General features: G+C 37.3%; 1 protein-coding gene across 1 annotated transcript in view; it reads left to right on the plus strand.

Moving 5' to 3' along the window:
* LOC128646981 (solute carrier family 2, facilitated glucose transporter member 5) overlaps positions 1-14,312 on the plus strand; it is a 93,174-nt gene that overhangs the window by 77,304 nt on the left and 1,558 nt on the right. The window contains exons 9-11 of the mRNA XM_053699793.1: positions 5,552-5,653; positions 9,716-9,791; positions 13,458-13,585. Of these exons, the coding sequence (XP_053555768.1) occupies positions 5,552-5,653; positions 9,716-9,791; positions 13,458-13,585 (306 nt within the window). The remainder of the gene's footprint in view (positions 1-5,551; positions 5,654-9,715; positions 9,792-13,457; positions 13,586-14,312) is intronic.

Here is a 14,312-nt window from a genome sequence, read left to right on the forward strand (position 1 = left end):
CTCCATCCAGTGTCTTTGGAGCGACTTTTCCTCTCTTTTTTTTCTCCCTCTAAAAAAAAAAAACATTATCAGAAATTGGCTGGCACTCTCTGACAAACAGTAGCAAATGCTAAAACATGACATGCAGGATTAGTTACAGCTACTGGCCAAAATATAAGCCCCAGCACCTCTCCAATGGCCTGATATTCAAAAGCTTGCCTCTTAGGTTTGATATTCTAAAATAATCCTCCAGCACTGCGAGATCCCTAGTGAAAGGCAGATTTTGCTTTACTTCTCCAAGGGGCGTTCCCTGCATTTCTGTATGTGAAAGAGATACAAGCCCAGTGCAAAATATCATTGCATGACATGAGAGTTCTGCTGCATTTACACTTTGTGTTTTATATCACTTTATACTTCAGATTAACTTTTATTACATTTCAACTTTGCACTTTCCATGGAGGGTAGCATGGTTAACAGTGACAGGGAGAGGGCTAAGGTACTAAACCAATTTTTTTTCTTCAGTATACACAAGAGAGGAACCAATGGACAATACTTTGGAACAAACTAGAACATGCCAGCCCATACCATTAACTGGGTTATGTATAGAGAATATCAGGAAAAACCTGGATAATATTAAGGTAAATAAAACTCCAGGCGCAGATGGAATACACCCAATGGTGTTAAGGGAACTAAGCACTGTTATAGACAAACCTTTATTTTTAATTTTTCAAGACTCATTATCCTCAGGCATGGTACCCCAGGATTGGCGTAAAACTGATGTGGTGACACTCTTCAAAAAGGGAACAGGGATGATCCAGGAAGCTAAAGACCAGTTAGTCTGACATAAATGGTGGGGAAGATATTTGAAGGGATTATAAGGGATTATATTGATGAGCACATTCGTGTAAACAAGATTTATGAGTTTAAATCAGCATGGTTTTATGAGAAATAGACCATGTCAAACTAATCTTATTAGATTCTATGAAGAAGTAAGTAAAAAATATAGATAAAGGGGAATCGGTTGATGTGATATCCTTAGATTTTGCAAAGGCATTTGATACTTTATATAAATATATTCAAGTACCATGTACAGAGATGGCAGAAGCTCTGTTTATTCCAAGAAAATTGTTTGTGACAAGAGGTCACAATTTTTTAAATTTTTTTGCGGTTCTTTTTTTTTTTTGCGGTTCTTTTTTTTTTTTTTAAATATATTTTTATTTGAGGTTCATTTCAAGGCAAACTACAAAGTAAAGTAAATTCTCATGTCACATAAGATAGGATATCAATTTTGCAGCGATTACATATATTAAAATAAGGAAATAAGAAACAAAAGGCTAGTAACAAATGTACTATGTAGACATTATAAAGATAGGTTGCCAATCAGTCACAAAACCTTCAAAATGGCAAAGAAGGTCACTCTTGGGCCTTTAAGAATAAAGGAAAATTTTAAACCAAAAGAAGGTAATTCAAACAAAGGAGACCACTTATGGATCTCAAATGGTGAACCTCTTTTTTGATATACTTTATATAATGAATAGTAAATACAAACAGTATGTAATAAAGCATTAAGGAGTAAAGAAAAACTCAGCCAACAACATATGAGGATGCTACTAAGCTAGGAAATATATGTAAAAAGGAAAGAAGCTGTGGGGAAGTTATAGCACTGACCCAGATTGCAATAAGTGAATTCCCAACTGTGGAGTTTAACTGCGGCTGAGGGGGGAAGGGGTTTGCATATGTAGTGTTTGTGCTATTATGCCCGCATAAAAGTTTCTCCATAAGGGTTTAAAATGTCAAAAATGTGAATACCACAGAAGGAGCTATTTCCAAATTTTAAATATGGATTGTGGGTGTTGTTGGCTGCTGCTCCCAGAAATAGAGTTTTTAATGATTATGGGGTAGGGCAGTAGGTGAGCTATAGGTCTAAGCCATACCCTCTTAGATTAAGTAAGTAAAGCTTCTAAAAATATTGTAAAAAATTAACCTGTTTTTAATATAGTGATAAGCAATACATTTTGTGTGTAAAGAGAATACAGCTCTACTAGGAAAGATCCAAACTTCTATAGATAACAGTTTCTCATGCTCATTATCATCATCTTCATTTGTGGATATTAAAATCTTAAAGTCCATATAGACTCCTACGTATAAGTACTCAAGTCTTTTGAATATATAAAAAATACCAGCAGGAAACTGAAATAACCAAAAAAGAGAGAAACAAATTATGTATAAGAAAAAGTCCCCTTGGAGCCCGTAGGTTTAAGGGTAGAAGAGTGTCCCTTATGGTGATCTTCTTTAGTCACTTAATTAGCTTACCCCACTCCAGTTTTGCAGGTTGTTCCCGTACACTTTAGGGGGGAAATCCATAATGCAAGTAGCAGGGAATGAGACTCTGCTGAAGTAAGGTCAATGTAATTTGTTGCATAGAGCGTTAGGAGGGTCGCACTTCATCATTCGTTGCACTGAATTGATTCCCTCCAAGGGGGCCTATTTGCGGCTGAGAGATGGTATGCGTGTTCAGAGGCAAGCAGCGCGATGTCCTGCCCCCGGAGCTTGTAGGTAACAAAACGTCCATAGTGGGATTGGGTGAGGTCTTGCATGTCTCCTTACAAGAATTTAAGGCTTCTGTTCCCTCATTGCCGTTGGCAAGTATGGGCTTTGGTGGTGCACTCTGTGTATTTAGGGTCCCGCTGTCGTCATCCAAGTCTCCCTTGCACATAGGTTAGAGGGCAAGTGTAGTGGGTCCCGCCGCTGTAGCACCTCTGGGATGTGCGTGCAAAAAGTCAGGATCATTGTATGGTCTGGAGGAGCCTAAAGCGATTCGTAAGGTCTCAGCAAATGCGGCATGATGTGTGGCCAGCAGCTCTTTGATTTCCTGTATGATACGAACCTTTGTCCCCACAGGTTTCTGTAGTGATTGAGAGTAGCAAACATTTTTGGTAGATTTGAAGGCTTTCATTTTGTAGTGCTAGCACTACTGTTTATCGACAGACACCATCTGCCGGGGGGCAAATTGTAGGCCGCAGCCTGGCGTTTTCTCCTGAGGACCCAAGCTGCATTAAATGTTGAAAACAATAGCTTTAGTCGAAGGTGCTTGATCTGCTGGGAGATATAGAGTAGGTATCGACAACCGATGGGGCAGTTAAAGGAAGATTTTAAGCAGATTTGTTTTTTTCCCCTATGCAGCAAGCAATCTAGCGACCTGTCATGGCCGTCGCCCGGAAGTTCCCCCCAAGAGGTCACAATTTAATGTTGGAGGAAAGGAGATTTAATCTCCTTTAATGGACACATTTTTTTTTTTTAAATATAAGAGCAATAATTGTGGAACTCATTACCAAAGGAGGTAGTGAATGCAATACCCTAGATACATTTTAAATTGTTTGGATACATTACTGTCTAGAAACAAAATTAATGGATATGATTGCTAGTATTAAATAGGTCACCTTTAAGTGGGATTATTTAAGTTTAACTGGAACTTTTTGTAAGTTTTTTAGATTTGTATTGGTTGAACTTGATGGACGTTGGTCTTTTTTCAACCGCATCTACTATGTTACTAACTTACTTTGTATACAGCAGTGTATTTAGGATTGTGATTTTTACAAATTCTGATTATGTTTTGACAGTTTCTGTGTATATTTATGTGTATCTTTTACAAATTAAATTGCAATTTGCATTTCTTCTATTTAAAATGTATATATTTATGTGTATCTTTACAAATTATATTGCACTTTTGCCTTTTTTCTATTTAAATTGAAACTTAAAAAACTGTCAGTTTCCCAGAGGACTTAATTACTTTCTTTGGGCCAAATAGTCAAGCATTCTCTAGTTTGGAGAGAGATCTAAAAAAAAAAAAAAAAAAAAAAAAGAGGAGGAACTCAGAAGTCCCAGAGAGATGCCTTCCATAAAAAGTAATAAAGCTCTCTGGGATATAAAATTTCAATTGGGAGAGAGAAGGTAACTGGAGAACCTTAATTTAAAGGCTCAGTTTGCATGAATTACAAATGAAACTAAAATTTACCTTGCCTATATTTTAGTATATATTCTTCTCTGTTAGTTAAATTAAGTGTATTGTGAATTTTGAGTGAACTTCAACTGCATACAGCCGGCAAGATAAATAAGTGAGACTAGCTTGTGTAAACTGTTTACAAACGTTCACAAGACTGGGAAATCCCCTGTTCAGCCCCTGTCCCTCCCGTTTTAGTTTGCAATGCAGCAAATACAAGTTGCAATGTAATTTTTTAAAAGCTATACAGAAATATACACATTATGATCCTAATGTGTTAAAGTAACGTTCAAAACCTAATCAGAATTTGTAAAATCACTGCTAGAGCTAAATTTAAATGTATTGAAATATCAGTGAGAAAGTGCAAAGCTTAAAGGGAGATTGTAATCTAAATTTTTTAATTATGTGTAATTAAAAAACTTAATACTTTTCATTAGACTAATACAAACAAGGTTGTGAAGGATTCCACACAGCCTTTTTTACACAAACTCTATTTTATTGCCTGATTTATATATATTTCCCTAATTGTTCTCCACAGATAACAGAGATAAATAGAAAACTATTTCAAACATGGCAGCGCCCATTACTTTATAGAATCTAGATTACTTTATAGAAACTAAATATTGATGATGTAAGTGTAAAAGTTTGAACAACTGTATATTTTACCATTATATTAGCCACATATTATTCTAAGGTTAATCTTTGCTTTGAATACATCATTATGTGTAGCATGTATTTACTGTTGAATATCCCTTTTAAATGCAATAATACTAAAAGGACCCAATCTGAAATGTAAAATAAAATACGAAGCACAAAGTATAAGTGTAACAAACTCTCATATCACGCAGTGCTGTTTTGTACTGGGCTTGTCTCTTCTTCGCATACATAAATGAGAGAGACAACGCAGTGCTGGAGAGTTCAGCCCCTGGGAAGTCTGAACTGTGATTTCTCTCCAAGCTGGAGAATCTTTTGAATACGAGGGCCCAAGTCTCCTCCAGTTTGTGGTTTCTAACAACAGCCTTATGTACTAATTGTACTTGGGGCTTCTCTAGCTAGATGCACTTCCCCTAGAAACTACAAACAAAACATGGTAATGGAGTACACTCTCAGGCTGGACTGGGTGTACATTTTATGTCATTGGTAGAGTGTGCATAGTCTGCTCTGAAGTCAGCCGCATGTGTCAGAGAGGGAAATGCACCATACAGACCAATATTTGGAACTACATTCCATACAAACCCATGATCCCAAACTGCTACTAGGCTTTTTGTTTTATGTCATCATTTGTTTGCTTATACTGATATAAATTAAACCGTAATAGCTCAGCAAACATTTGTTGAAACTTAACTAAAACACATGTACTACAAAATGAATTATTTCTCCATGTCAAAGTCCATAGTGATTGCTGTAGCAGTTTTGGCTGTAGTTTTGGATAAACACTTTCCTATCTTTCAAAACTTATACTCCAATTTTGTTTAATTTGGACTGTAAACTATAGATAATACATCGGAATATTTAAATATTAATCTGCAGATATAATTCGTCCCTCTCTCTTCATTTTTTTCTTCCTCTCAGAGTCTGCTGGTAGATCGTTTTGGAAGAAGAATCTTGCTTCTGTTGGGATACTTGGTCATGGTTTTGAGTCTGGCTTTATTAACTGTGTCAATATCCCTTCAGGTAACTAATGGGCAAATTAAAATGGTAATCTAAGAATTTATTAGACCAAATGGATACTGTTGTCTGGAAATCTTAATGGGATATAAAATCCACAAATTTTCTTTTACAGTTCAGACAGAACATACGATTTTTCTTAAAAAAAGTTTCCAATTGACTTCTATTATCAAATTTGCTTTGTTTCGTGGTATTCTTTGTTGAAGAGATACCTAGGTAGGCATCCGGAGCACTACATGGCAGGAAATAGCGCTGCCATCTAGTGCTCTTGCAAATGGATAACATTCTTGCAAAACTGCTGCCATATAGTGCTTAAGAAATGGGCAGGCTCCTAAGCTTACGTTTCTCCTTTTCAACAAAAGAGAACAAAGAAAAATTCATAATATCGGTAAATTAGAATTTTTTTATAATTGTATGCTCTATCCCTTTAACATACTTTGGGCTAGATTATGAGTGGAGTGCTATTTTGCGCTTGTGCCTTAACTTTGTTAGATGGGGCTTTTTGCATGCGTAGGGTTGCGCTCGTATAATGAGTCGAAAGTAAAGTTAGCGTGCAAGCAAGCGAAAACCTAACACGTGCAAAAAGTGGATCTTCAAATATTGCAACCGCAGTAAAGTATTCTCTCATAAACTTCAATGGAGCGGGGAAACTGGAAAAAAACTAACACACGCTAACACACGCTAACCCGACCGAGTTTAATTCTAGTGAGCTAAACCCGACATGAATTATGAATATTTCACATTCCAATGTTCTTTACAAAGAAGTATATGTACTATTTATTCTTAAATAAATATATATATATATATATATATATATATATATATATATACTGTATATGATTATTGAACAACAACCATGTTCTCAATGAACCCAAAAAACTCATTAATATCAAAGCTGAATAGTTTTGGAAGTAGTTTTTAGTTTGTTTTTAGTTATAGCTATTTTAGGGGGATATCTGTGTGTGCAGGTGACTATTACTGTGCATAATTATTAGGCAACTTAACAAAAAACAAATATATACCCATTTCAATTATTTATTTTTACCAGTGAAACCAATATAACATCTCAACATTCACAAATATACATTTCTGACATTCAAAAACAAAACAAAAACAAATCAGTGACCAATATAGCCACCTTTCTTTGCAAGGACACTCAAAAGTCTGCCATCCATGGATTCTGTCAGTGTTTTGATCTGTTCACCATCAACATTGCATACAGCAGCAACCACAGCCTCCCAGACACTGTTCAGAGAGGTGTACTGTTTTCCCTCCTTGTAAATCTCGCATTTGATGATGGACCACAGGTTCTCAATGGGGTTCAGATCAGGTGAACAAGGAGGCCATGTCATTAGATTTTCTTCTTTTATACCCTTTCTTGCCAGCCACGCTGTGGAGTACTTGGACGCGTGTGATGGAGCATTGTCCTGCATGAAAATCATGTTTTTCTTAAAGGATGCAGACTTCTTCCTGTACCACTTCTTGAAGAAGGTGTCTTCCAGAAACTGGCAGTAGGACTGGGAGTTGAGCTTGACTCCATCCTCAACCCGAAAAGGCCCCACAAGCTCATCTTTGATGATACCAGCCCAAACCAGTACTCCACCTCCACCTTGCTGGCGTCTGAGTCGGACTGGAGCTCTCTGCCCTTTACCAATCCAGCCACGGGCCCATCCATCTGGCCCATCAAGACTCACTCTCATTTCATCAGTCCATAAAACCTTAGAAAAATCAGTCTTGAGATATTTCTTGGCCCAGTCTTGACGTTTCAGCTTGTGTGTCTTGTTCAGTGGTGGTCGTCTTTCAGCCTTTCTTACCTTGGCCATGTCTCTGAATATTGCACACCTTGTGCTTTTGGGCACTCCAGTGATGTTGCAGCTCTGAAATATGGCCAAACTGGTGGCAAGTGGCATCTTGGCAGCTGCACGCTTGACTTTTCTCAGTTCATGGGCAGTTATTTTGCGCCTTGGTTTTTCCACACGCTTCTTGCGACCCTGTTGACTATTTTGAATGAAACGCTTGATTGTTCGATGATCACGCTTCAGAAGCTTTGCAATTTTAAGAGTGCTGCATCCCTCTGCAAGATATCTCACTATTTTTTACTTTTCTGAGCCTGTCAAGTCCTTCTTTTGACCCATTTTGCCAAAGGAAAGGAAGTTGTCTAATAATTATGCATATCTGATATAGGGTGTTGATGTCATTAGACCACACCCCTTCTCATTACAGAGATGCACATCACCTAATATGCTTAATTGGTAGTAGGCTTTCGAGCCTATACAGCTTGGAGTAAGACAACATGCATAAAGAGGATGATGTGGTCAAAATACTCATTTGCCTAATAATTCTGCACTCCCTGTATATACAGTATATATATATATATATATATATATATATATATATATATATATATATATATATATATATATATATATATATATGTGTGTGTGTGTATGTATCTATCTCTATGTTAAAGCACATTGTCTGCCTTTTTTTTCTAACACCTAATATCTTTGAGCCCTTATAACTTTTTAATGCAATTTTTTTTAGCAGTGTTAATATGAGTTTATCTGTGAAATTAAATTAATTCTTGATGGGTTTTGTGCAACTTTTTTGTCTCATGTAACAACCAGAGTTCTGAAATCCACAAATCCAATGAGCCTTAAATTTGAGGGCGTTTACTTTCAACTCGTAATAGGCACACTATTTCCGTTGAGTGCAAAGAGACGAGAAATACTCTGTAACGCTGGCGCGATACAGTTAGTGTGCCACTCGTATTCTAGCCAATAATAAGAAATTCTGCATTCAGTTTGTTATAGTGAAGAGGTATGAGTAGAAGATATTTATTTTATGTGACTTATTAAAGATTTATGGGTCAATTACAATCTATTGGCTCCCGAAAACCCTTTTCTAATTCCATCTGAATTTGGAGCCACGTTTCTCGAGTGATCAGAATGCTATATTGTATAATTTGTTCATATTGCACCACCAAATATGTTTTCAACAGAAAAGTTCCCCAAAAGGACTTTGAGGGGTCAATTTATCAAGCCCCGTACGGAGCTTGATGCCCTGTGTTTCCAGCGAGCCTTCAGGCTCGCCAGAAACAAAAGTTATGAAGCAGCAGTCTAAAGAATACGATCGGTTGATTGACACAAGAACTGCTGGTGCAATGATAAATGCCGACAGCGTATGCTGTCGACATTTATCGATGTGCAGCGGACATTATACGCTACAACGTATAAAGTCCGCTCGCACTTTAGTAAATTTACCCCTGAGTGTTAACTACCAGTTTTTAAAATATAAACGGGAAGGTCTCCCAAAACTAACACATACAACAGCCCTCTCAGTATTGATATGAATGTCCTTTGCATCTTGACAGGATGGCCAAACTTCTATAGACACTTCAGGATAACAATATATACAAATGGCATTTTATTATATTTAATTTTTCATAACTGATTGTATTTCTCATTTGTCCTGTCGTGATTGTCATTAACAGTTAAGAAAAATCTGTTTTTTTAAAGGAGATCACTTAGTTATGGCTTTTATAGATAACTACTGCAATCTGTGTCCATCCGCACCACTGCTAAACCATTTAAATGTATAGTCTGTCCATCCAGATAACATAAAAAATGCAGTGTTTTTCTATCGCTATATGGGCATTTTACAATTTCACAACGATTCTTTTAAACTATATGTATTTCCCTTTTTTGATAAAAGCCTGGTTCCATTTTATTGTTAACTGTAAGGACAGGATTTTCCCTTCTTTTAAACTGTGACCCTGCTTCCTTGCTGCTTTGTATCTTTTTACGGGACATTTAAACAAGATTGCGCAATTGTGAATAGGTTTTCATGCATGCTAAGCCCATAAGAACTATTTTGGTCACCCCTGAAAAACAAATGAAAATGCAGCACCCGATAGATTGTGATTTAGGCCATATGTCATATATTAGATTGTAAGAGCCACTAAAAAGTCATGAGAACATATTTGTGGTACCACAGAAGTTGAATAGTAGCTGCATCTCTCTGTTCTATATCAGCCTAAAAGTCTATCACATTCTGCTCTCCCTACAGGAAAGATTCCATTGGTTGCCTATCTGTAGCGTAATGCTGATATTCCTATTTGTGATTTCTTTTGGGACAGGGCCAGGTAAGTAAAAAGAGTTCCTTTGTTATCTTGAAATACAATAAGTCATAAGCATGTTTAATATTGTTTAAAAGATGAATTACTTAATAGAGTAACAGGAGCCTGAAGAGGGCGGTGATTAAGTTAATTTATATTTGTGCTGAGAGAGACTTAAAAGGAAAGTAAACACCTTGTAATTGCAAAAAAACCCTCTTCTGATATGTTAATTTATTAGAACAGATTAACCCCTTTGCTACTGGGAATTTCTGAGAAAAACGCCCAAAATACCAGATTTTTTATTATAATTTTTGCTCCATTTAAACAGAAATACAGCCTTGTTTTTTTTATTAACCTATCATAACTATATATTTTTAAGTAGACAACCCAAGGTATTGATCTAGGTCAATTTTGGTGTATTTCATGCCTCCATTTCTTTTGCATGATGTACCGAGTCCACGGATACATCCTAACTTGTGGGATATTGTCCTTCCTGACAGGAAGTAGCAAAGAGAGCACCACAGCAGAGCTGTCTATATAGCTCCCCCCTTAACTCCACCCCCCAGTCATTCTCTTTGCTGGCTCTAAGCAGGAAGAGTAAAGAGAAGAGGTGTTAAACTGTTAGTTTTATTTTATCTTCAATCAAGTGTTTCTTATTTTTAAATGGTACCAGTGTTGTACTATTTACTCTCAGGCAGGACATAGATGAAGATTTCTGCCTGGAGGATGATGATCTTAGCATTTGTAACTAAGGTCCACTGCTGTTCCCACAGAAGCTGAGGAGTACAGGAAAACTTCAGTGTGAGGAACGGTTTCTTGCTATACAGCAATGAGGTATGTTCAGTCATAACACAGAGACTGTGTTAACTCAGAAAGGCTGACAGTGTCCCCATTAGGGGAAGGGTAAGCAGTAATCCTAGTGTTATCAGAGGTTTTTACTAGCTTGCATAAAGGGTTAATTTTTTGTGGGCACTCAGTTTGTTATGTACTACCCTCACAGAGGTTTTATTAAGCTTTTATCTTGGAAAGTTTTGTTCCTAGTTGCTATCTATTCAGCTCGAAGAGTTACTGAACTATCTGCATTACAATGTGACTTTCCTTATCTTGTGTTCCATGCTGATAAGGTGGTTTTACATACCAAGCCTGGGTTCCTACCTAAGGTTGTTACTAACAGGAATATCAATCAAGAAATTGTTGTTCCTTCTCTGTGTCCTAATCTTTCTTGTAAGAAGGAACGTCTGTTGCACAACTTGGACGTGGTTCGTGCTTTGAAATTTTATTTGCAGGCAACCAAAGATTTTCGTCAAACATCTTCTTTGTTTGTTGTCTATTCTGGACAGGGTAGGGGTCAAAAGGCTACGACGACTTCTCTTTCCTTTTGGCTGAAAAGCATCATCCGTTTGGCTTATGAGACTGCTGGACAGCGGCCTCCTGAAAGGATTAAAGCTCATTCTACTAGAGCGGTAGCTTCCGCATGGGCTTTTAAAAATGATGCTTCTGTTGAACAGATTTGTAAGGCTGCGACTTGGTCGTCGCTTCATACCTTTTCAACATTTTATAAATCAGATACTTTTGCTTCTTCTGAGGCAATTTTTGGGAGAAAGGTTTTGCAAGCAGTGGTGCCTTCTGTTTAGGTTCCTGTCTTGTCCCTCCCTTCATCCGTGTCCTAAAGCTTTGGTATTGGTATCCCACAAGTTAGGATGAATCCGTGGACTCGGTACATCATGCAAAAGAAAACAAAATTTATGCTTACCTGATAAATTTCTTTCTTTTGCGATGTACTGAGTCCACAGCCCGCCCTATCTATTCAAGACAGATAGCATTTTTTTATGTAAACTTCAGTCACCTCTGCACCTTATAGTTTCTCCTTTTCTTCCTTGGCCTACGGTCAAATGACTGGGGGGTGGAGTTAAGGGGGGAGTTAAATAGACAGCTCTGCTGTGGTGCTCTCTTTGCTACTTCTTGTCAGGAAGGACAATATCCCACAAGTTAGGATGAATCCGTGGACTCGGTACATCGCAAAAGAAAGAAATTTATCAGGTAAGCATAAATTTTGTTTTCCCTCTCCAAATGCGATCATATAAAAAAAAAAATGTTAACTTTTTCACAAACCTTTGGTTCCTCAATTAAATTATTTACATATTGCTTGTGCAATCATGACACAAATGGTTGTAAAAGCTTCTCTGGGATCCCCGTTGTTTGCAAATAGCAGTCATGCATGGCTTTGCTACTGTTTTTTGAAGGTTGCTAATTGCAGCTGTGCACCACAGTTCTGAAATTCCCGGCAGTGAAGGGGTTAATTAAATAGCTGGTAAGGGATATACTATATTAATGTAAGTATTACCCTCCTACCTGACACCTCCCATCTCTAAGATCCCCTCTCAAACAGCTCTCTTACTCATGCACATGTTCAATGCTGATCTTAAACTCTTGATTGGTGCACATGAAATCCTGCTGTTGTTTTCCTGTCCAGCTAAATGTGCCGTGAGACTGGCGCTTATGGGCTTTTTAAAGGTGCTGATCTCTGTGTTAAAAAAATAGGTAAAGCAGTCTTTTAATGCTTTATATTACATGTGACAATGGTATGCTAGAACTGAACAGCCTTAGCTTTTTAGAAGAGATCAAAGTGGTATATGAAAAGGCACAACATTATTGGGAAACGTGCAATATGCTTGATTTAAAAAAAAAAATTCACACCCCTTTGCTGCACATAAATCATACCTTTTTTTTTTTAAAGCATACAAAGCACTAAGTTTGCAGAAATGCCAACAATGAGTTTAAAAAAAAAAGATAGATAATCCCTTTATTTACCATTCCTCAGTTTTGCATAACCAACACTGTTCTAGAAATATATTTTTACCTCTGTAATTACCTTGCATCTAAGCTACTGCAGACTGCCGCCTTATCTCAGATATTTTGACAGCGTTGCATTTCAGGCAATTAGTGTTGACTCCTACATAACTCCACGTGCATGAGCACAATGTTATTTATATGAACTAACGCCCTTCTAGCTGTGAAAACCAGTCAAATGCATTCAGATAAGAGGCCGCCTTCAAGGGCTTAAAAATTAGCATATGAGCCTACCTAGGTTTAGCTTTCAACTAAGAATACCAAGAGAACAAAGCAAATGTGATGATAAAGTAATAGTATAGTACAGTAAATTAGAAAGTTGTTTAAAATTACAAGCCCTATCTGAAACATGAAAGTGTAATTTGGACATTACTATCCCTTTAAGTGTATCTTAAAGAAACTTGAGCTCTCTCATTTTAAAGGGCAGATTCACAGGTTTTCTTGTGAGGGCAAAGCTATATGGGTTCTGTTCCTCATTCCATGTGACAGGACCATGCACACACATGACCATGAAGAGTGGGGTTACCACTAACCTAAGGTTCAGGTGCTCCACATTTTTTCTATGGATGATGTATCACCCTGCAAACTTAAAGGGTTACAGTTGTGACTGCTTAAGTTATTTTTTAATGTGTACATCCCCTGTTACTAATATAGCTGGTGCTATCACATTCCAGCAGTGATACAATTTAACACAAGTATTTTTGTAAAATAAAGTATATTGCAAGAGTTTGTTTTTTTCAAATTCCACTCATCTCCTTTTACTATTCTACACAGAATGAAGTGGGTAACTTTGTACATCTAATGTATGTTATTGTGACCCATTTTGCTGCCTTATACCTTTAGGTTCTACTACTGTGACTGTCATTGCGGAAATGTTTACTCAGGAATCCAGAGCAGCTGCGTTTACTCTTGTGGGAGTGATAAACTGGATTGGGTTGCTTGCCATTGGAATGATTTTCCCCTTTGTAGAGGTTAGTGATGAAGGGGTGCTTGGGTCTGCTTGTTAGTGGTGTGTCTGGTGTGAAGCTGCATTTTGATGAGTGTCACGTGGTAGAGATGTGTGTTCTGGGTAAAGCTTTTGTATGTAGAATTGTAAAGCTAAATTTTCGGGTTCTCTTAGAGCACTGCCTTTCAAACCTGTCCTAAGGCCTCCTCAACAGGCCAGATTTTCAGGATTACCTTGGATGAGAGCAGGTAAAATAACCATGTTTACTAATCGGATGATTATTTCACCTGTGCTCCAGTTCAGATATCCTCAAAATCTGGCCTGTTAGGGAGGCCTGAGAACAGGTTTGAAAACCAGTGTCTTAGAGGTATTGGATCTAAGCATCAACGTTAGGAGTGTGTGTTTAGTGAGTTTACATTGTCAATAATTGAAACAGGAGCATGTTAGATAACAATGTGTCTTTGCTTAATGAGGATGCTATACTCACAGTGACTGTGTTTTTATCAGTGTTTCCACGAAAGATACTGTCTGATAAAGGGATATGAAACCAAAAACTTTTCTTTCAAGATTTAGATACCACATTCAATTTTATTTGATCAATTTTGCTTCATTTTCTTGGTATCCTTTATTGAAGGAGTAGCAATGCACTACTGGGAACTAGGTGAACATATCTGTAAGCCAATGAAAACAGACATATATGAGCAGCCACCAATCAGCAACAAGCTCCCAGCTCCTGAGCCAACCTAGGTATT

This window comes from Bombina bombina, chromosome 2 (genome assembly GCF_027579735.1).
Source record: "Bombina bombina isolate aBomBom1 chromosome 2, aBomBom1.pri, whole genome shotgun sequence".
Classification (NCBI taxonomy): Eukaryota; Metazoa; Chordata; class Amphibia; order Anura; family Bombinatoridae; genus Bombina; species Bombina bombina.